Source organism: Trichechus manatus, unplaced genomic scaffold, assembly GCF_000243295.1.
Source record: "Trichechus manatus latirostris isolate Lorelei unplaced genomic scaffold, TriManLat1.0 scaffold00004, whole genome shotgun sequence".
Lineage (NCBI taxonomy): Eukaryota > Metazoa > Chordata > Mammalia > Sirenia > Trichechidae > Trichechus > Trichechus manatus.
In genome coordinates, this window is record NW_004443940.1 from 30,455,141 (window position 1) to 30,476,657 (window position 21,517).

A 21,517-nucleotide genomic window follows, 5' to 3' on the forward strand; every position below is an offset into this window, starting at 1 on the left:
CCGTTATGCAGATTTTTGTTTTCTTTAGGTTGAGGTGTAATCCATACTGAAGGCTGTAGTCTTTGATCTTCATCAGTAAGTGCTTCAAGTCCTCTTCCCTTTCAGCAAGCAAGGTTGTGTCATCTGCATATCGCAGGTTGTTTACGAGTCTTTCTCCAATCCTGACCCCGCGTTCTTGTTCATATAGTCGGTTTGCTCACCATACAGGTTGAATAAGTATGGTGAAAGGATACAACCTGATGTACACCTTTCCTGATTTAACTGTGGTGGTGGAAACACAAGCCTACGTAGGTGATAAAATTGTATAGAACTTAATACACACACACAAATGAGCTCCAGGAGTAATGTGAATAAGCTCAGTGGATTGTATGAATGCCGGTATCCTGGTTGTGATTTCATACTGTAGTTTTGCAAAATGTTACCAGTGGGGGAAACTGAGCAGTTTACAAGGGACCCCTTGGAATTATTTCTTACAACTGCATGTAAATCTATTATCTCAATAAAAATTTCCATTAAAAATATTAAATCAAGCATAACCCTACAATCCAGAACAAAAAAGATTGGCGGGTGCCATGAAGTATCCCTATGTTTTCTGCTACCCATTTCTTTAGAGAGATCCACAGATCTGACTGTTCCTTAGGCTCACATCCATTCCTTCTTCTCACAGTTGAAGAGTTCAAGTCTTTCCTTATTCAAAGCGCTCTTCTGGCCTTCTCGTTTGTGTTAAAATAGAAATGGCATCACAGCTGGGGACACTTGCACGGCTGTCATTAGCGAAAACGGAGCAGGACTCGGTCAGGCAAAGAGGCAAGTCTGCCGGAAGGAGAGGCGAGCTGCAGCACACCTGCAAATAATCACAGCGACCCCAAGCGGGCGTTCAGCTGTATCTGCTCAGAGGGCGTTGTTACAAACGGGATTTAAAAGCATGGCTTCTCTTGTGTTTAAAACCCAGAGGTGAACCCCCAGCAAACCTACAGATGGGGATTTTTTAATCATTTCCCAAAGTTAAGTGTCTCAGCGAAGAATGCGTAGTGGTTAAGAGCTCGGCTGCTAACCAAAAGGTCGGCAGTTCGAATCCCCCAGCCGCTCCTTGGAAACCCTATGGGGCGGTTCTACCCTGTCCTATAGGGTCGCTATGAGTCAGAATTGACTCGACAGCAATGGCTTTTGTTTTTTTTTTTTTGTGGGGGGGTATAGAAATTGAGGCCAAATGTACAAAAACTCTCCTACTAACATTTGCCTAAAGGAGGAATAGGAATTTTATTTTATTTTATTTTCAAAGCGGACCTTGCTCGGAGCGTCTTACAGCGCCACCTCTACAAAAACAACCCTCTGAGTCACGGAGCTGTTTACAGGCTCTTCAAGGACATCTTGTTTGGCTTTTTTTTTTTTTTTTTTTGACCTCGTGTTAAGGAAAGAAATGGAAACACCGCTAAGAGCATGAACATAAAGAGAATTGGCCAAGAACCAGGGCTGGTAGCAAAGGGGTGTTTTGGGAGACGTCGTCCTCACCACCACCGCCGAGCTCTCCGAAGAGGAATACAGTCTAGTTAAAATAAACTTAGTTTCAAGACAAGCCCTATCTCCTTCACATTTCTTCCACATTGCCCTTTCCAAGCCCCACCAGTTTGGAAATGCTGATGCCCAGGCTCCCAGGACCCCGGAGAGGCGGGGGAGGGAGGGTGCCACAGAGCGACGGGAGGAGATGACCGGAGCCAGGGCTCGGCAGCCCCGGGAGTTCACTTAACAGGACACCTGAAGAGGTGGCCGTGGAGCGGGTCGCGGGGCCTGGCGTCCCGCTGGGTCGGCAGCGTTTGTTTTTACTTGAGTGGGGTGGGGCGTTGTGGCGAGTCTCGCCAAATACTGCTGAGGCCGTGTCGGCCCTGAACCGGGGCGAGGCCAAGGTTTGGTTTCTAAAACAAACGAAGAGCCCGAGATTGTTTTTTTTTCAAATGAAAATTACTCTAAACGTGCAGTGTGCGCCATATGAAAAAGACCCCCTCACAAAGTCCAGAACATTTTCCCTCCCTGCACCCCTCTCAAGGGCCACATAATGTTACAAGGGAAAGGCCTCCCCCAGATTCCAATCCTGTTTAGTTGGCAACCAGGCTGACTTGGACCTGGGCATCATTGCTGAATTCGCCAAAGAATTGAGGCCAAAATACTTTATTATTGTCTGGGGGAGGCGGGGGCTGGAGGGTGCGTGCACACGCGTGTGCGCGCGCGTGTGCGGGTGTGGAATTATCTCATCTAGAGACACAGCTCGGTTTTACCCATTTGTATTCTGTACCCCTCAGGCAAAATCCCTAGTTAACACGTTTCAGAGAAGACCTTTTTGTCATTTTCCAAATACAGGCGGTCCCCTGGTTACGAACATCTGACTTACAGCTCCTACCTACCCTCTAATGTTGCGTGAATTTGCCTTCACTGTAAAAAGATTGAACCAACCCCTCCAAAACAAAACCAAACCCACTCCTTTGAGTCAATTCGGGTGTCCAAGGCTATAAATCTTTAGGGAAGCAGACTGCCACATCTTACTCTTCAGGAGCAGCTGGTGGGTTCGAACCTCTGACCTTTGGGTTCACAGCGGAACACTTCACCCATTGCGCCACCAGGGCTCCTGAACCGCCCTGCCCGAAACAAATTCTTCATCACAATCACCTTCACTTGCTGCAAGTGAAGCTTCTAAATCATTGCAAAGGCTTCAAGCCTTTTTTTGCACTAAAAAAACCCAAAACCAAATGCACTGCTAGTGAGTTGATTCCAACTCATAGTGACCCTATAGGACAGCGTAGAACCCCGTAGGGTTTCCAAGGAGTGGCTGGTGGATTCAAACTGCCAGCCTTTCGGTTAGCGGCCAAATGCTTAACCACTGGGCCACCAGGGCTCCTTCTGGCACTATAGTAAAGCTAAATAAGGACCCCGCATGCACTTGTTGCGACTTAAACCTACAAATTCAACTTAAAGGCAGAGTTAGGAACCGACCTCGTTCATTCCCTGGGGACTGCCTGGAGATACAATTCCCAGTGTTTATCTAATGTAAATTCTGAAATCAGTTGTACAGAATTTCAGGTTATTTTCAGGATATATAGAAACTAATCCTTGCCCTTGGAGCCCTGGTGGCGCAATGGTTAAGAGCTCAGCTGCTAACCAACAGGTCGGCAGTTCGAATCCACCAGCCACTCCTCGGAAACCCTATGGGACAGTTCTGCTCTGTCCTGGTATGTTGCTATGAGCCAGAATTGACTCAACAGTAAGAGTGTTTTTTTTTTTCCCTCATCCTTGCCCTCAGCCCTACCCCCAACACACACACACACACACACACTCATACACTCAGCTTTTTCCAACTTAGTGTATTAAAGGGCTTTTAAAAGCTTCTAAAACTGTGCCTTCGACATTCTGTTCCTTTATTCTTCCATTCCTTTGTTCTCCTGCCAGTGCATGAGCTCAGGGGGCCGCCTTGGCAGTGCCCCGAGCCTGCAGAGTCAAGGGCTGTGAGCCCACAGCTGGCAAGTTGGTGCAGACAGAGCAGAAACGGCAGAGGGGTCATCTTCCAGACCCCACTCCCCTGGAGGAAAGCTAGCTCACAGGCTGCCACTGGCCTGGCAGTTGTGGGCCCCGCCCACCGATCATGTCAGAGAGGGTACTAGCTGTTCCTCGTCAGAGAAGTAACTAGGGTGCAGCAGGCAGGACGCCTGCCCTGGGCACTGCTTGAGGAGGGGCGCTGACGGGCAGTTTGTACTAGCCACTGCACAGTGGTTAAGAGCTGGGCTGCTAACCAAAAGGTCGGCAGTTCGAATCCACCAGCTGCTCCATCGGAAACATACGGGGCAGTTCTGCTGTGTCCTCTAGGGGCGCTGTGAGTCGGCATCCGCTCAGCGGCAATGGTTTTTTGTTTTTGTCTTTTTGCGGTTGCAGCTTCCACCGCCAGCTGCGAGAGCTCACTGAGCAGTTAGACGCTAATCGCCACAGGCGCTGTTTTCGGTGGATAGGCCCCTGTCAGAGGGGGTCTCTTCAGCCCCAAAAAGGAACTTCTTCACTTGAGCTTGTGCAGCCTTGGCCAGGACCCCCTACGAGGGCTCTCACGAGCCCCAGCGGGCCTAACTCTGAGACACTTAGAAGATGTCCAAGTTGCAACCCGCTTTTTGGCCCTGTCCACCCTATGGTTTTCAAGGCTGGTTAGGACTTGTTAAGATTAAAAAAAATATGTATTACATCGTTGTTGTCTAGTAGCTTAAAAAATATGTGTGTGGAGGACGAAGGCCTAGAATGCACCCATGCTCAGGAAAGGTTTTTAAAACAGGGAACTATCCTAAGTCCCGTAACATCAGGAATGCTATCATTTGGTCAAAGTATCCCCAACTTGCCCATCTCCAAGGCAGAGGTGCCCGTTATAATGCAACGTCTTATTTGCTCACTGCCAATGAAGCTTTGGAGCCCTGGTGGTGGAGTGGTTAAAAGCTCAACTGCTAACCAAAAGGTTGGTAGTTCGAATCCACCAGCTGCTCCTTGGAAACCCTGTGGGGGTTCTACTCTGTCCTATAGGGTCGCTATGAGTCAGAATCGACTCAACAGTAATGGATTTTAGTGAAGCTTCACTTCCTGTTGCAAGTTGCTGAGTTTTGCCTCGAGAAAGCGAACAGGAACAACTTGTATGTTCAGCGCTACCAAGGACTTCCACCTAGGTCATCATTTTGCAATGAAGTTGTTCGCAAAATCTGAGCTATAATGGATTAGGATACAGTTAAGTACTACAAGAGCGACAGTCCCCAATGCAGAAAGCAACTAATCCATAACTTTCAGCAAATGAATTATAAAAATAAGACTGTGCATTATAAGGTTGTTCTTATCTATTTTGTTGTTGTTGTTGTCAGATGCTGTCTGGTAGATTTCAACTCTTAGCAACCCTGTGTGAAAGAGTAGAACTGCCCCCATAGGGTTTTCTAGGCTGTAATTTTTACAGGAGCAGATTGCCAGGTGTTTCTCTCACGGAGCTGCTGGGAGGGTTCGAACAGCCAACCTTTCGGTTAGCAGCCAAGTGCTTAACCGCTGTGCTACCATAGCTCCTTTGTCTATTTTAAGTATCAGAAAAAAATTATGGCTTATTTTATGCCTCTTGTGTGCATTATTATTATTATAATTTTATCACACACAGGTATATCTTAAAAGACAGAATAGTAGCATAGGTTCTAGAGATGGAGCTCTGAAGCCAGGTCTGGTTTCCAGCTCTGTGAATTCTGTTTCACTTTTCCCATCTGCAAAATGGGGGTAATAATTCATTATTATCTCCCTACAAATGGGTTGTCGTGAGAGTTAGGGTAAAACAAATAAAGCACTTAGCAATGCGTCAGTGCTCGATATATTTTAATGATTAGTATTATTAGTATAATCAAAATTAAATAAATCTTTTATGCAACCATAATGACACAAGTCCTTGCAGAATTATTCGCCCCCTTAAGGGTATTTTTCTCTTAATCAAAACCAAAATAATGATTCCGTGTGCTTTGAGTAAGCACAGACATTAGATCCCTTAATGATTGGAAGATGAAGCACCTTCACTCTGAAATCTGACGTTGAACAAGTATGGTACATGAATTAGATTTTTTTACATTTTTATCCTCTTACCTTTGTAATTGCTTCAAGTTGTTTCATGGCTGTAAGAGTGATTTTCGAGGGCAAATTACGATGCCAAAATGATGTAAATGAAAGTCTGGATTAATGACAAACGATGTCAAAACCTAAGAATGCGAACTCAAATTGTAGTTAGATGAGAAAAAAAGCTCAAAACCAAAACACATACTAAGCTAACGTTACAATAGAAAGACTTTATGGGAAAAGAAGAGAGAGAGATGAGTTGCGTGCCATATAACCAGGTCTCCGGCTTCTTTACACCAGGCTCTTTTTTTAGCCAAATTGATTATAAAAACTAATTACAGTAGAATGTGACTCTCATGCTGTGTCTACACTAAATGAACTGAAATGCAAAATCTGTCTACCCAGAAGAGATGGGGCCTTCATCCACTCTCTCCAGAAAGAATCTTCTAACCATCATGTAAGCAAGCCCTGGAGGAACTCTGAGTCTCTGTGTCAGCAAAGGTTCTGGGATCTTGTCTTAGTCACCTAGTGCTGCTGTAACAGAAATCCCACAAGTGGATGGCTTCAACGAAGAGAAATTATTCTCTCACAGTCCAGTAGGCTCCAAGTCCAAATTCAGGGCGTCAGCTCCAGGGGAAGGCTTTCTCTCTCTGTTGGCTCTGGAGCAAGGTCCTTGGGATGCATCAGTCTTCCCTTGGTCTGGGAGCATCTCAGCGCAGGAACCTCAGGTCCAAAGGATCCTCTCTGCTCCCAGCACTGCTTTCTTGGTGGTATGAGGGCCCCATGTCTCTCTGCTTGCTTCTCTCTTTTATATCTCAAAAGAGATTGGCTTAAGACACTATCTAATCTGGTAGATATCATCAATATAACTGCCACTAATCCATCTTATTACACCACAGTGATAGGGTTTACAACACACAGGGAAATCACATCAGATGACAAAATGGTAGATGATCATACTGTACTGGGAATCATGACCCAGCCAAGTTGACGGATATTTTGGGGGGACACAATTCAATCCATGACAGATCTCCAAGCTGCAAAGGATCTCGGGGTCATCAAATTCCACCCTCTTCTTTTATAAGAGTCCCTGGGTTGCACAAACAGTTTGCACTCGACTACTAATCTAAAGGTTGACAGTTCGAACCTACCCAGTGGTACTGTGGAAGATAGGCCTGGTGATCAGCTCTGTAAAGATTACAGCTAAGAAAACTCTATGGAGCAGTTCTACTCTGTAACACATGGGGGCACCATGAGTCAGAATTGACTTGATAGCAACAAGTTTGGGGTTTTTTGGCCCTTTGTAAGGGTGGAAAATTGAGGGGCCTCAAACGCCTGTGACTTGCTCAAGGTAACAGCAAGTTACTGATAGAGTTAGCGAAGAATGCTCGTTCTACCATGGAAATTCTCCTTCTTCCCAGCCCCTCTCTGTCCCTGCTTCTCCCTCACTCTGTTCCTAGCTGACCTCTTCTCTTTCTAGCGCCTCTTTTTTTTTTCCAGTAGTCATCCAAAAAATTTTATTATGTAGATTTAACAATGTCTAAAGTTAATTCAATATTTACCCTCCTTTCAGACAAAAAAGGACTTTAGAACATTTTGTCTCTGGTCAGCCCTGCCTGACATATATCATTATCTTGAAGAGTGATCACGTGTTTACTATTAGCTTCTTGTATCATAGATCTTCCTTCTGAAAAATTTTCCTTCTTCCACAAAAAGATTCTTTAGACATTTCTGTATCAAAAGTCGGTTGCTGATAAAGTCTATTGTTTACTTGAATATGTCTTTATTTTCCCTCATTCCTGAAACATTCCTCACTGGTACACAATTCTGAGTTGACAGTTATTTTTCTCAACACTTTCAAGTTATTATTCCACTGTCTTCTGACTTATACGTTTCCAGCACCTCTTGACACTTTTGCTACCATCCCGCCAAGTCCTATCATCCCAGGCCCCTGCCTGGCTTGAGCCCCATGGAGTAGTTGCTGAGATGGAGGGTTACAAGGAACCAAATGGTCTCATTGGGCCAACGTGCTTCAATGACCCTCCTGAGCCGTGGGCTTTAGCCTTTTTCTCTGTCATCATAATTTGGCACTGTTATCTTCTCCAAGCCCAGAGAGCAGGTGGGAGGAGGCCTCTTTTTGGACTGGGAGCCCTTCCTTCACAGCAAAGCCAGTTCTGGGTGTTTTTTGTGGTTTTGTTGAAGCCATATTTTAGCAATGACTGTGCCCTTGATCACAACCTAATAAATGTCCAAAAGGACTGAATCAGAACATCACATGGAAATGACTCAGGGGTCATTGATCCACAGGACACAAGGCCATCTGGCTGGCACCCTGACTACTTCCATTTGAAACAGTGACCTCAAATCTTGCTTTAATAAGCATAGAAGTTTCCTAGACACATATAAACACTTTGAGGGACTGAGTACCTGGGTCTGGGGCCTGGAGACCATAGTCTCGGAGGGACGTCTAGGTCAATTGGCATAACATAGTTCATGAAGAAAGTGTCCTACATCCCACTTTTGTGAGTAGCGTCTGGGGTCTTAAAGGCTTGCGAGCAGCCATCTAAGGTACATCTATTGGTCCCATCCCATCCGGAGCAAAGGAGAATGAAGAAAACCAAAGACACAAAGAAAATACCAGCCCGAAGGACTAAAGGACCACATGAACCACAGCTTTCACCAGCCTGAGACCAGAAGAGCTAAATGGTGCCTGGCTACCATCAGTGACCACCCTGACAGGGAACACAACAGAGAGTTCCGGACAGAGCAGAAGAAAAATATAGAACAGAACTCAAACTCACGTAAAAAGACCAGACTTACTGGAGTGACAGAGACTGGAGGAACCTCCAAAACTACAGCTCTGCATGCTCTGCTAACCCAAAACTGAAACCAGTCCCAAAGCCCACTTTTCGGACAAAGATTAGACAGGCCTATAAAACAAAAAATAAAACACGTGAGGATGTGCTCCTTAGTTCAAACTTAAGAGACCAAATGGGCAGCTCCTGTCCAAAAGCAGGATGAGAAGGCAGGAAGGAAGGCAGCAAGGGGACAAATGGACACAGGGAACCTTGGTGGAAAGGGGGAGCATACTGTCACATTGTGGGGATTGCAACCAATGTCACAAAATAATATGTGTGTAAATTTTTGAGTGAGAAATTAACTTGAGCTGTAAATTTTTGCCTAAAGCCCAGTAAAAATTTTTTAAAAATCCTTCTTTGGCCTGACCCTCACAGCACCCTCTTCTTGGGTGACAGAACCCGGTGGGGTGTGCCTCTGGGGGAGAGCACTTGCCTACCACAAACTCACTTTCTAGGCCTGGCCTCACAGCCAGTGCCTGCAGTGCTCACTCGGCCCAAGTCATCCAGGTCCTCTGGGCACAGATGCCCTGCACTTGGACCTCCGGGAATCCCTGTCTTAGGGTAAAGCTTGTCTCCCAGCAGTTGCTCTCTGTTTACCTGCCTTGTAGCCTGGCTCTAACTTTACCTCCTACTCACCCTCCAATTCATGCATAATTTCATTGACCTTTACTTGCATGGGGCCTAGTAATTAAAAAAAATAAATATGATTCATTAAACCTACATGTTGATCCATACCATGAGCCATTGACTTAAATCGGGGCATTCCAGAAACAGTAAGAAACACTCCTGCATCTCCTTTGAATAAGCAAGCTGTCACTGTCTGGCCAAGTGGAAATAAGGGGTTTTTTACATATGACTTTATCTGTCCATGAGGCTGAAATATTTTCTCTACCCCTACTATTGTTATTTCAGTGCATAAAGTCTCCAATTAAATGTTAAAAAATAACATCACCCACTCAGTTAGGATTCACACAACAGGCCCCTGCATGACATCAACTTCCCTTTCAGTCTTACTTATAAAGGTGAGGAGGGTAACTCCACTCTCCTTTAAATTCCTGTTGACTTAAATTCATGTTCTACGTTGAACAAGTGGCATAAACTTGGGAGCTTCATTTAAAAATCCAAAATGATTGAGAGCATTACTTAGTCAATTATTGACAGGGAACTGCCAGAAGTTCAAGCCAGATTCAGAAGAGGATGTGGAATGACAGGATATCATTGCTGATGTCAGATGATCTTGGCTAAAAGCAGAGAATACCAGAAAGATGTTTACTTGTGTTTTATTGACTATGCAAAGGCATTTGACTGTGTGAATCATAACAAATTATGGATAGCATTGCAAAGAATGGGAATTCCAGAACGCTTAATTTTGCTAACGAGGAAACTGTACGTAGACCAAGAGGCAGTTGTTCGAACAGAACAAAGGGATACTGTGTGGTTTAAAGTCAGGAAAGGTGTGCATCAGAGCTGTATCTTTTCACCATACTTATTCAATCTGTATGCTGAGCAAATAATCTGAGAAGCTGGACTATATGAAGAAGAATGTGACATCAGGATTGGAGGAAGACTCATTAACAACCTGCGTTATGCAGATGACACAACCTTGCTTGCTGAAAGTGAAGAGGACTTGAAGCACTTACTGATGAAGATCAAAGACCACAGCCTTCAGTATGGATTACACCTCAACATATAGAAAACAAAAATCCTCACAACTGGACCATAAGCAACATGATGATAAACAGAGAAAAGACTGAAGTTGTCAAGGATTTCATTTTACTTGGATCCACAATCAACGCCCTAGAAGCAGCAGTCAAGAAATCAAACGATGTATTGCACTGAGCAAATCTGCTGCAAAAGACCTCTTTAAAGTCTTAAAAAGCAAAGATGTCACTTTGAGGACTAAGGTGCTCTTGACCCAAGCCATGGTATTTTGAATTGTCTCATATGCATGTAAAAGCTGAACAATAAGGAAGACCGAAGAAGAATTGATGCCTTTGAGGTATGGTATTGGTGAAGAATATTGAATATACCATGGACTGCCGGAACAACAAACAAATCTGTCTAGGAAGAGGTATAGCCAGAATGCTCCTTAGAAGCAAAGATGGTGAGACCTCGTCTCACATACTTTGGACATGTTATCAGGAGGGATCAGTCCCTGGAGAAGGACATCAAGCTTGGTAAAATGAGGGTCATCAAAAGAGAAGCAGACCCTCAACAAGATGGATTGACACAGTAGCTGCAACAATGGCCTCAAACATAGCAACCATTATGAGGATGGTGCAGGACTGAGCAGTGTTTCGTTCTGTTGTACATAAGGTCGCTATGAATCGGAACCGTCTTGACAGCTTAGTCGACCGACCTCCAAATTTGTCAGAGTGAGAATGTTAACAGATAGAGATGAGTGATAAGGCAGAAGGTTTCTCTTGTCATTCTTTTAAGTCTGAAGCCAGATCTTCGAGCTTCCAGATTTCTGTTTCTGTCAACAAAAGAGTTTAAAAAGTGATGCCCAAGAATGTGATGTGGTAAATACCAACCTTACCAGGCTAACTAACCACAAATGAAGCTTTCCTGGGCTTATCTAGGTGCCAAGTGACAGGTATGTAGACTGTTGAACTAGCAAGTGAGTAGGGTGGGTCCCCGATATAAGTTCCCATAACACGCTATACTTCCACTATCATAACCTCATATGCATAACATCTTACCTTCTTTGTAGGATATAACCTCTGTGAGAAGAGGCCTTACCTTGACCACAGCTTTATTCACCAGGGCCTAGCACAATGACTGACATAGAGCAGTCACTCAGTAAATAATGAATGGTTGTGAAATGAATGGATGGATGGATGGATGGATGGATGGATGGATGGATGGATGGGTGGGTGGATGGGTGGTTGGATGGGTGGGTGGATGGAAGGAACTGATTATATTCATACCATCTTGTATTCATTTTGCAAAGAAAATACAGTAGAATAACATGTTGGCCCAACATGGGATTGTAGAGAAATTTCTGTCCCCAACTCTGTTGAAGAAAGCCTCATGTGATTTTTAAGACATCTTTAAAGGCTGGTGACCATATGACCATATTTTTCCGAGTAAATTCCTTTTCTATCTATCAACCAGTTGCCATAGAGTCGATTCCAATTCATGGCAACCCCATGTGTGTCAGGAATACAACTGTGCTCCACAGGTTTTCAGTGAGTGATTTTTTTGGAAGTAGATCACCAGGCCTTTCTCCCGAGACACCTCTGGATGGACTTGAACCCCCAACCGTTCAGTTAGCAGCCAAGCGTGTTAACCCTTTGCATTATCCAGGGACTCCAAATTCCTTTTTACTAGCCCTTTATTTACTAAACTTTCTGTCTCAGCCATCTAGTGCTGCCATCACAGAAACACCACAAGTGGATGGTTTTAATGAAGAGAAGTTTATTTCCTCACAGTCAAAGTAGGCTAAAAGTCCAAATTCAGGGCGTCAGCTCCAGGGGAAGGCTTTTTCTCTCTGTCGGCCTTCTTCTCTTCGGTGTTCCCCTGGACTAGGACCATCTCTGCGCAGGGACCCTGGTCCAAAGGACACGCTCTGTTCCCGCACTGCTTTCTTGATGGTATAAGGTCCCCCTGTCTCTCTGCTCACTTCTGTCTTTTATATCTCAAGACACTGCCTCAGGATACAATCCAATCTTGTAGACTGAGTCCTGCCTTACTAACACAACTGCCACCTATCCCCCCTCATTAACATCATAGAGGCAGGATTTACAACATATAGGAAAACCACACCGTACCAAGAATCATGGCCCGGCCAAATTGATGCACACATTTTTTGGGGGACATAATTCAAACCATGACACTTTCATTTATTTGACTTTTTTTTTCTAATTTCTTTCTAGGCTTTGTTCCCAGTTTTACATTGTTTATTGTTTTTGTTGCTGTAATGTCCTCGAATCGGGGGCAGTGGACTGTTTATAAATTTTACCTGGAGAAACTTCATCATTGTCACACCTGCCCTGAATTCCTAGGGCATTTCAAGTTCTTCACATTTGGTTCTCCTTGCATGGCCCATCAGCCTATGTGTATAAGCCCATATAACCCTCAGGTTGAACTGATCCCACGTCCCACAGCCTTCTTGCCATTGAAAAGTCCAAAGTAGAGTTTCTATTGTGACAACAACTCCTATTGAAAGATGAAGAGGGTGGTTTTTTAGTGGGTTTGTGTTCAGTCTCTGACTCTGTCTGCCCTGTTTTGAACTAGAGTATGATGTGGAAATGTTTGTCAGATGGTTATCAAGTACTGCACCCAGGTTTCCATGTCTTGGGTTGAAGAATGGAGTGACACAAGCCTTCAGAAGATAGCTCCTCGGGGCTTTTGAGAGGCTGGGTTGGAATGGAGACTCTTCCTCTGTGAGACAGAAGCCATTCTCCTCCACGCTCCCTGACGCCCACCCCTCCCAGGCCACCTGCCTTGACCTCTCTTGCCGTACTTCCCGAACAGAACTCCAGTCTGCTGCTTTCTATTCTCTTGCCGTGTTTACGCTGAAACCATCAAGTGTGAGAATGTGTGCTGACTTGGAAGGGACAGTACTGCTGCCAAGTCATGCCTGCACTCAGCTCAGCACGCTCTGGGGCTGACTGGCGGGAATCTGGGGGGGAGACACCACCACCTCTGACATCCGGAGAATGCACGTTCCCTGGTGCAAAGTGAGGGATCCCTGGGCTTCCTGTTTCTCAAATGCCCGTAATTAAAGGAAAAAGCACTGCACTGCATGGGTAGCGCTGAATCTGTTCTCCATTATGTAGAAATGTCTCCGCTCTAATAATTATATCCAAGAAGGCTGGTGAGATGACACTCAAATCTCTATCATTAATGACCAGTTTTCCTGGCCTCTGAGGGCGCTCTGGTACGTCCATCCACTCGGAGGATTACCGTTTCTGAATTGATCATTCTAAAAGCCCAGAAATCAGAAAGTAAGAAGGCTCCAGTTACGTGAGGTCTCTTTCTCACAGGTGCAAGGTCTACCCATGATGATATTGTAGCTTTGCTTCTGAGGGGAATAGACCTTTAAAAATAAATGTGTGGTTGTCCCAGATACAGAAATGGATTTTTTTTTTTTAAATCCAAGCAGGTGGTAATCACTAATTGTGGATAGAAACTTGGAGGAGTGTTTTAAAATAAAAAACGTTCTACCCCATGCAGACAGCCTGACTGTATAAGGAACCTTCATGTTGATGCTCAGAGACAGGTGTCTTACTAAAATTATGTCTCTGTTCTCTGTCCTGTCACAGTGGAGATGCCGTTGCCTTTGAAAGATCTACTAATTATAACGTCATCCAACAAGCAGGCACAGTGAGTGTTGAATAAAATAGACTTACTGTAATAGTCCTTGCAAAATTCAGTACTTCCTTAATTAGACACAACTGTTTTCCTCTATTTGCTTTTTTTTATTATGTGTAGCCCTTAGCTGTTCACCCACTTGACCGCTACCATTGGATGTCCATGAAATACCACACAGACTGTGCTGGGACGGATGTGGTGCCTGTCTTCAAGGGGCTTACTTTTTTGTTGCATATTAGCTGTTTAGCTGTGTTTCTTTCCCTATAATAATAGTAAAAGGATGCATGGGTTGATAACAAATTTGCCTAAAAGTATCTATTACAGTTGTAGCTCTTTGAAGTCGGATACCAGAACTATTAATAGCTAGGTCGATGACCCCACAAGTTAAATGTTGCTTTAGTGGCTCAGATGACATGATAGGATTCTGATAGTGTCTCATTGGCAAGTGTCATTGGACAATGTTTTAAAAAACTGTTTTGTGACCAGTACTCTTGAAGGCTGAATAGGGCATGAAAGAAAAATAAAAAACATACTCCCTGTCCTGATGGTGCAATGGTTAAAGTACTCGACTGCTAACTAAAAGGTCAGCAGTTCAAACCCACCAGTGGCTCTGTGGGAGAAAAGCCCTGGCGATCTGTCCCGTAAAAATTACAAAAAAAAACCCCAAACCCATCAAGTCGATTCCAACTCATAGTGAGCCTGTAGGACAGAGTAGAACTGCCCCGTAGGGCTTCCAAGGAGCAGCTGGTGGATTCAAATTGCCAACCTTTTGGTTAACAACCGAGCTCTTAACCACTGCACCACCAGGGCTCCCCTGTAAAGATTACAGCCTAGGAAACCCTATGGGGCAGTTCTACTCTGTCCTATAGGGCCGCTATGAGTTAGAATCAACCCGACAGCACACAACAACAACCCACCAGAATAGAATATGGCTTCTTAGTTGGAGCGCTAAGACAGACTTAACCCATTGGTGTAGAGTCGAATGGGGGGTGCAGGCTATAAATAGTTTGGAAACTCAGAAGAGGGTGAGAGGGAGGAAGACAGTGATAGTGCTAAGGGGAGGCTGTATGAGTTTTCTATTGCTGCTATAACAAATTACCACAAACTTAATGGCCTAAAACAATGAAGATGTATTCTCTAACAGTTCTGTAGGTCAAGAACACAGGTCTCACCGGGCTGAGATCAAGGTGTCAGGAGGGCTGTGTTCCTTTCTGGAGGTGCTAGGGGAGAATCTGTTCACTAGCTTCTTCTAGCTTCTAGAGGCTGCCCACATTCCTTGGCTTTGGACCCCCTTTCTCTGTCTTCAAAGCCAGCGTCATTGGGCTGAGTCCACCTCATGCTGCCATCTCTCTGGTTCTCTGTAGGTGGGAAAGTGTCTCTGATTTCAGGACTCCTGTGATTGGAGCCCTGGTGGTGCAGTGATTAAGAGAGAGCTCTGCTGCTAACCAAAAGGTCGGCAGTTGGAATCCAGCAGCCACTCCTGGAAACCCTATGGGGCAGTTCTACTTGACAGCAATGGGTTTGGTTTCGGTTTTGGATGACTGCATTATGGAGCCTTGGTGGCACAGTGGTTAAGAGCTCGGCTTCTAACCAAAAGATGGCCAGTTCAAATACACCAGCCACTCCTTGGAAACCCTATGGGGCAGCTCTACTCTGTCCTATAGGGTCGCTACAAGTCAGAATCGACTTGATGGCAACAGGTTTGGTTTTTTTGTTTGTTCTGGTGATTACACTGGGCCTACCGCATAATCCAGGATAGCCTCCCCATCTCAAGGTCTTTAACTTAATGACATCTGCAAAGTTCCTTTTGCAATGTAAGGGAACATATTCACAGGTTCCTGGGATTAGGATATGGACATCTTTGGGAGCCGTTATTCTGCTGACCACACTGCCCTTGACCTGGTCCTTGAGGGATCACTTGGCTCCTCTTTTAGGAGGGGATAGCCTGCATTCGAGCTGAGAGGGATAGTGACTGCATGCAGGCAGTGAGGGGCTGAGGGTGAGGATGCTGGAGAACAGCAGACCCTGGGTGAGATAGGTAGAGAGGTCAGGTCGTGAACAGCTGGCCAATGACAGCCTGAGGAATTTGGATTCAATCCAAGAGATGGTAGGACACCATCAAGGAATCTTGAGAAGGAGAATGAGAGGATACACTTGCTTTGGGGACAGTCTTTCTGACAGCAGTGTCCTCGATGTTGCGGGAAGGACAAAGATACCCAGGAGAACTGATGGAGTAACTCAGGTAAGGCAGATGGTACCTGGATGAGCATGGTGATGGCAGCAAGTTGTCCCCTCACCGTATCCCATGGAGCTGGCACATAGTGGATACTCAATAAACATCTGTCGAATAAATGAATGATAATAATTCTAATGACGTTTCTTGGGTCTGTTGAAAGTCCCAAACTGTGTTTAGTAGCATCTGGAAAAATCGAAAAGGAGTCCCTGGTGGTGCAAACAAGGAAGCGCTTGATCATTAACTGAAAGGTTGGTGGTTCAAACCCACCTCAAGGCACCTTGGAAGAAAGGCCTGACAGTACTTCTGATGGTCACAGCCTTGAAAACCCTGCAGAGTGCAGTTCTGCTCTGCACATATGGGGTCGCCGTGAGTCAGCATTGACTTGATGGCAACCGGCTTGGTGTGGTTGGGTTTTTTTTTGGAAATCTAAGTAGAATCCTCACTTTTTTCTTTGTCTTTCTACTAACTTATTTTCCCAGAAGCAGAATTCCTCAGACTTGTTCTGTTTACTGGATGTTTTCTCCTCCTGCATCACAGAGATGAAAACTTCAGCAGCTCTGGGCCACACTCTCACCTTGAATATCTTCTTGTTTATGCAGTCAAAAAAACAAAAAACAAAAACCAAACTCGTTGCCGTTGAGTCAATTCTGACTCACAGTGACCCTACAGGACAGAGTAGAACCGCCCCAATAGGGTTTCCAAGGAGCACCTGCTGGATTCGAACTGTCGACCTTTTGGTTAGCAGCTGTAGTTCTTAACCATTAAAGACAATTCATTTTTTTTTAATATTTTTTTTCTGAAAGATCGTTTCTTTCCATAGTTGGTAATGAAAGGATTCTGCCTGTAAGTAATTTCTGTGGAGGGAAAGCCCTGAGGGAACTGACTTCAGGAATTCATGAATTTGCTTTTTGTTATTTTTTTGTAAAAGCGCATTTTTGCATTCTCTTGTAATTGTTCCTTAAATAGCCCAATGCTAGACTGTCAGCTGGCTTCTTCTGACTAGTGAGACTGTGCTGTAGTTGATAAATGGAAGTAAAGAGAGTTCTGCAGAGTTAGACAAAGAGCACCCTGCCTGGAACTGCAGCTTTCAGCCTGAGAATGCGTGAGGCTCACCGGGGAAGCTGGTGAAATTCTAGATTTCTGGCCTCATCTGATCTATGGGGGGCCCGAAGACATGGACCCCCCAGCACCCCAGGGATCCTGACATGGATGGTCTCGGGGCCACACCCTGACAAACAGTAGCTTTCATGGCATCAGCATCAGGCAAGCATTGATAAACCCAGGAGTTCAGGGTATGCTGTGGAGACAATGGATCCACTTAGGGCTTTGCAGTGAGAGAAGCTAGCCCAGCGTTGGTACTGAGGAGTCTTCAGTTCTTCACTAATAAAAGCATTGATGGTCAGGTCAATGAGCTCCCTGAAAGAGCGAAACAGCCCCATCCTCCTTGGGGATCAGCCAGAATGGCAACAAGACCCACAGATTTGACTGAGTGCTATCCATCAGACAATTCCAAATGAAGCCAACATTCTAGAATGGTGGCTGTTCCTACCTAACAGTGAACACCCAACAAAAGTAACCCTTTGAGTGTCACCTTTCTATGCCGCTACTTTATATGCAGGTTTATATATTTATACCCCTACTTGATTCCAAAAATATTAGCAAGGAAGCCAGGGTTAACCTGGCATCTTCACAAAATGAAGAGCATACATATCAAGTGCTTTTTTTTTTTTTTTCAGCAAGAGGGTCAATTGCTTTCATCAGATTGTCAAAGGGGTTCAGGACCCCCTAAAAGTGAGGAAGTACAGATTTTAAAACACTGAGCAAGTTGAGCATAATCCCTGAATTCCCTTAATCCTCAAAGCTATGTCTGGGCTGACAACAAGGGGCCATCACTGGGAGGAGACCGCCCAGTGTGCCTGTTCCCCACGGTGTGCGGGGCGGTGTGGGATGGTGGCTGAGCACCGCTACTGCCCCTGAGGGGAGCTACAGGCGCTTCAAAACCCTCAGGTGGCTTATAGACAAAAATATACAATCAACTCACATAAACGAGTCTACTAAGCAAGATGTGAGTGAGGCTCCGGGTGTGTAAGAGCTGAAAAAGGGAAGGGCGAAATACTCACCTTGGAACTGAGCTGTCACAGTGAGCCATTCTGTGGGGAGAGAACGAAAAGGAAAAGCCTTGAGCAAGGCATAGTCCAGCAAGGGAAACTTGACGGCCAAATTTCCAATTTGCATAAATTATTCCATCCTACTTTATTGTAATGGAAATGGATTTCTTATAATGGATTAATCCTGAAGAAGTAATCCAAAATAAATCTATGTCCTTTATTCAGACCAGGAAGAATCATGTCTTCTTGCTCAGATGGGGCAGGAGCATGGATAACACCAGAGGAGTGACATGGAATTTGTTTTCTGCCCTGTTGCCTTGTCCCCTCCTTGATGTAAACATTTTACTATTCTGTAATTTGTTAATCTCAAGGAAAGTCTGTTGTTGTTGTGTGCATTCTAGTTGATTCCAACTCATAGTGACCCTATAGGACAGAGTAGAACTGCCCCATAGGGTTTCTGAGGTGCGGCTGGTGGATTCAAACTGCCAACCTTTTGATTAGCAGCCTGACCTCTTAACCACTTCGCCAACCAGGGCTCCAAAGAAAGTCTAGGCCCCTCGTTTTTCTTGTTAACTAGGACTCTGTGATTTCTGATACCACTAACCATCTTTATACACACATACAGTCGTATGACCCAGACAAGATATGGTTTTATTTTGGGGGGACAGTTATATAGGCAAGGGCTGTAGAAATGTATCCGTGGCATTAAATTATTTATAGATAAGATTTTTATTGTACCTTACTATACAGTTTCAGGCATTGGTGGTTAAGTGGTAGAATTCTCATCACCCATGAGGAGATTTGGGTTCAATTCCCAGCCAGTACACCTCATGAGCAGCCACTATCCATTTATCAGTGGTGGTTTGCATGTTGCTATGATGCTGAACAGGTTTCAGCAGAGCCTCCAGACTAAGATGGACTAGGAAGAAAGGCCTGGTGATCTACTTCTGAAAATTAGCCAGTGAAAACCCTATGGATCACAAACGTCTGATACGCAACAAATCATGGGATGGTGCAGGACGAGGCAGCATTTCCTTCCATTACGAGTGGGGTTGCCAGGAGTCCGGGGCCAACTCAACGGCAGCTAAGAAAAACTATACAGTATTTATAATAGATACTGAAAGAATGACACCTTTGGATAATATATTAAATCCTAGCCCCTCCGTAATGACCATAGTTTATAGAATTATACGGTAGAGGAAGGTTGAAATCATTTGGAATGAAATATGGAGGGAAAGTCGTTGGATCAATAACATGTCCAGAGCTATGGCTAAAAGGTTACACAGAACATGAACCTGTAGTAGCAACGTGATCATTACATGGTTTATATGCAATAAAATGCATTTTATTTTAAAGAACTAATCCATTGTGTAAATGATTTCTAGTTGGAAAACCATTTACCAATAAAGACAGACCCGGTTGGATCCCCTTTGTCTGAATTCAGGAGATGTCCATTTTGGGAGCAAGAACTGGCAAGGAAATACTCCTATAAAATGGTAGGTTTGCACACATGGGTGAGATTAGCTTTTCATGCCATGTGATCCTTAGGGCATTAAATGTTTTCTTACTTTGCGTTTGGTCACTGTTGTGCAAGATGGAGTAATATTTGCCTTCTCCCAGACCTGTGAAAACCAGCATTCCCTCCTGGGTTTGGTGGTGAGGAAGCTCAAGTCTTCTGCTCACGTCCTATAGGAAGGCTCCATTTGGGACCCCTTTCCAGAGCAAAAGCCCCTCCATCACAGAGAAGGGAACAGATGTGTGAGTTTTTCTAGAAACTGAGGCTGGAGAATATGGGGGAGAAAAGTGGGGTTGATAATTTAAGAAGAAAGGAGTCAAAGTCAGTGGCTTTGTAGTGGGTGGAACAGACTCTGGAACTCTCTGAGTTATGACATTGAAATTCAAGCTCAGTAAGTTATAGGCCAGTAAGGCACAGGTTACTCCATATAAACAAAAAACACTGTGGCCCAAGTGAAATGTCCAGCTATTGCCACATCAGGATTCCAACAAGAGCAGCCTCTGAGGGCTTCAGAAAGACCTATGAGGGTCGCTGAATTCTTGAAATGACCCACGAGCTGAATACTTTTCCATCTCCTTCCTAGATGGCCTTTCTTGCTGATGAATACTGCAACTATTGTCGAGATATTTTACAAATTGTGAGGAACCAAGAACTTGAGAGGGTGAGGTTTTATCTGTAAAATAGAAGCAACTATGACTTCTTATTAACCATTTTTCTTTAATAGACCGCTCAAGGGGTATTCTTGGGCAATCCATTGCACTGAAATGCTTCTAATGCAGCTATTTTGTAATGTTCTTGAAGGTGATATTGCTATTCAGTCTAATAATTTGGAAATTCTCCAAAGTGTTCATATTGATAACTTTATGCTTTGAATAGAAATTCAGAAAATGTTTAGACCCTGATTCCAGCTGTTTTTGACTAACAGATTGTTAACATTACTTACCCTGAAATTTTTAATAATGCTAAAGAACTATTTCATTGATACATGGAGCCCTGGTGGTGTAGTGGTTAAGAGCTACGGCTGCTAAGCAAAAGGTTGGCAGTTCGAATCCACCAGCCGCACCTTGGAAACCCTGTGAGGCAGTTCTCTGTCCTCTAGGCTCACTGTGAGTTGGAATCGATACACGCTGGCTGAAAAAGAAGCAGGGCTTTGACTTGAGTATTGGGTTTTATTCTAGAATTGGCCATGGTAAACATGCATAAATCCTTTAACAATTCTAATTTTACCTGCTGTAAGTACAAAAAAAAAATCCAGGGAAACAAGCGCACGTTTAAGATTTCCTGACGCTTTAGTGTTGGAAGTGATTCAACTTTTGGTGATAATACCCATTCAGTGTAAAGCATTGTAGCAAAAGAGACCCTAAGATGTATTCTGAATGGCCCCTGCCCTCTTAATGGGATGTTATAAAAATCCAACCACACTGGATGGCTGACGTTTTCCTTCCTTTCTTCACTCATTCATCAAATATTTATTTAATTCTTATCCTATAACTGGCACCATTTCTGAAACTAGGAAGATATTCTCCACAAGGCCTTAGAAGCTTCTAGTTTGGAAGTAAAAGGAGCATAAGCCCAAAAATATGATACAATATGGCAAGTTCTAGAATAGCAGTATAATGAGAATATTCTGGGTGCCCAGAGGAAAAGTAACAGAGAAAGCTGAGGACTACTTCCAAAAGAGGCCACGTTGCTGCTGTCTCTTGCAGGAAAAGCAGAGGTTCAATATCCAGAAAATGGAGTAGGAAAGGATTCCAGGTAGAAGCAAGCATTCAGGCAAAAGCAGCCAGGTGTTCACAGGCATGGCATGGTGAAAAGTCGCTATGGCTAGACTCATCATCTCCAAAGGAGAGAAGCCAGAGCTGGGTGGGAGAACAGGCTGATGCTA

General features: G+C 44.4%; 1 protein-coding gene across 1 annotated transcript in view; it reads left to right on the forward strand.

The window, feature by feature from the left end:
• RFX8 (regulatory factor X8) overlaps positions 1 to 21,517 on the forward strand; it is an 82,382-nt gene that overhangs the window by 36,698 nt on the left and 24,167 nt on the right. The window contains exons 5-7 of the mRNA XM_023732268.1: positions 13,724 to 13,784; positions 19,502 to 19,612; positions 20,216 to 20,269. Coding sequence (XP_023588036.1) covers positions 13,724 to 13,784; positions 19,502 to 19,612; positions 20,216 to 20,269 — 226 coding nt within the window. The remainder of the gene's footprint in view (positions 1 to 13,723; positions 13,785 to 19,501; positions 19,613 to 20,215; positions 20,270 to 21,517) is intronic.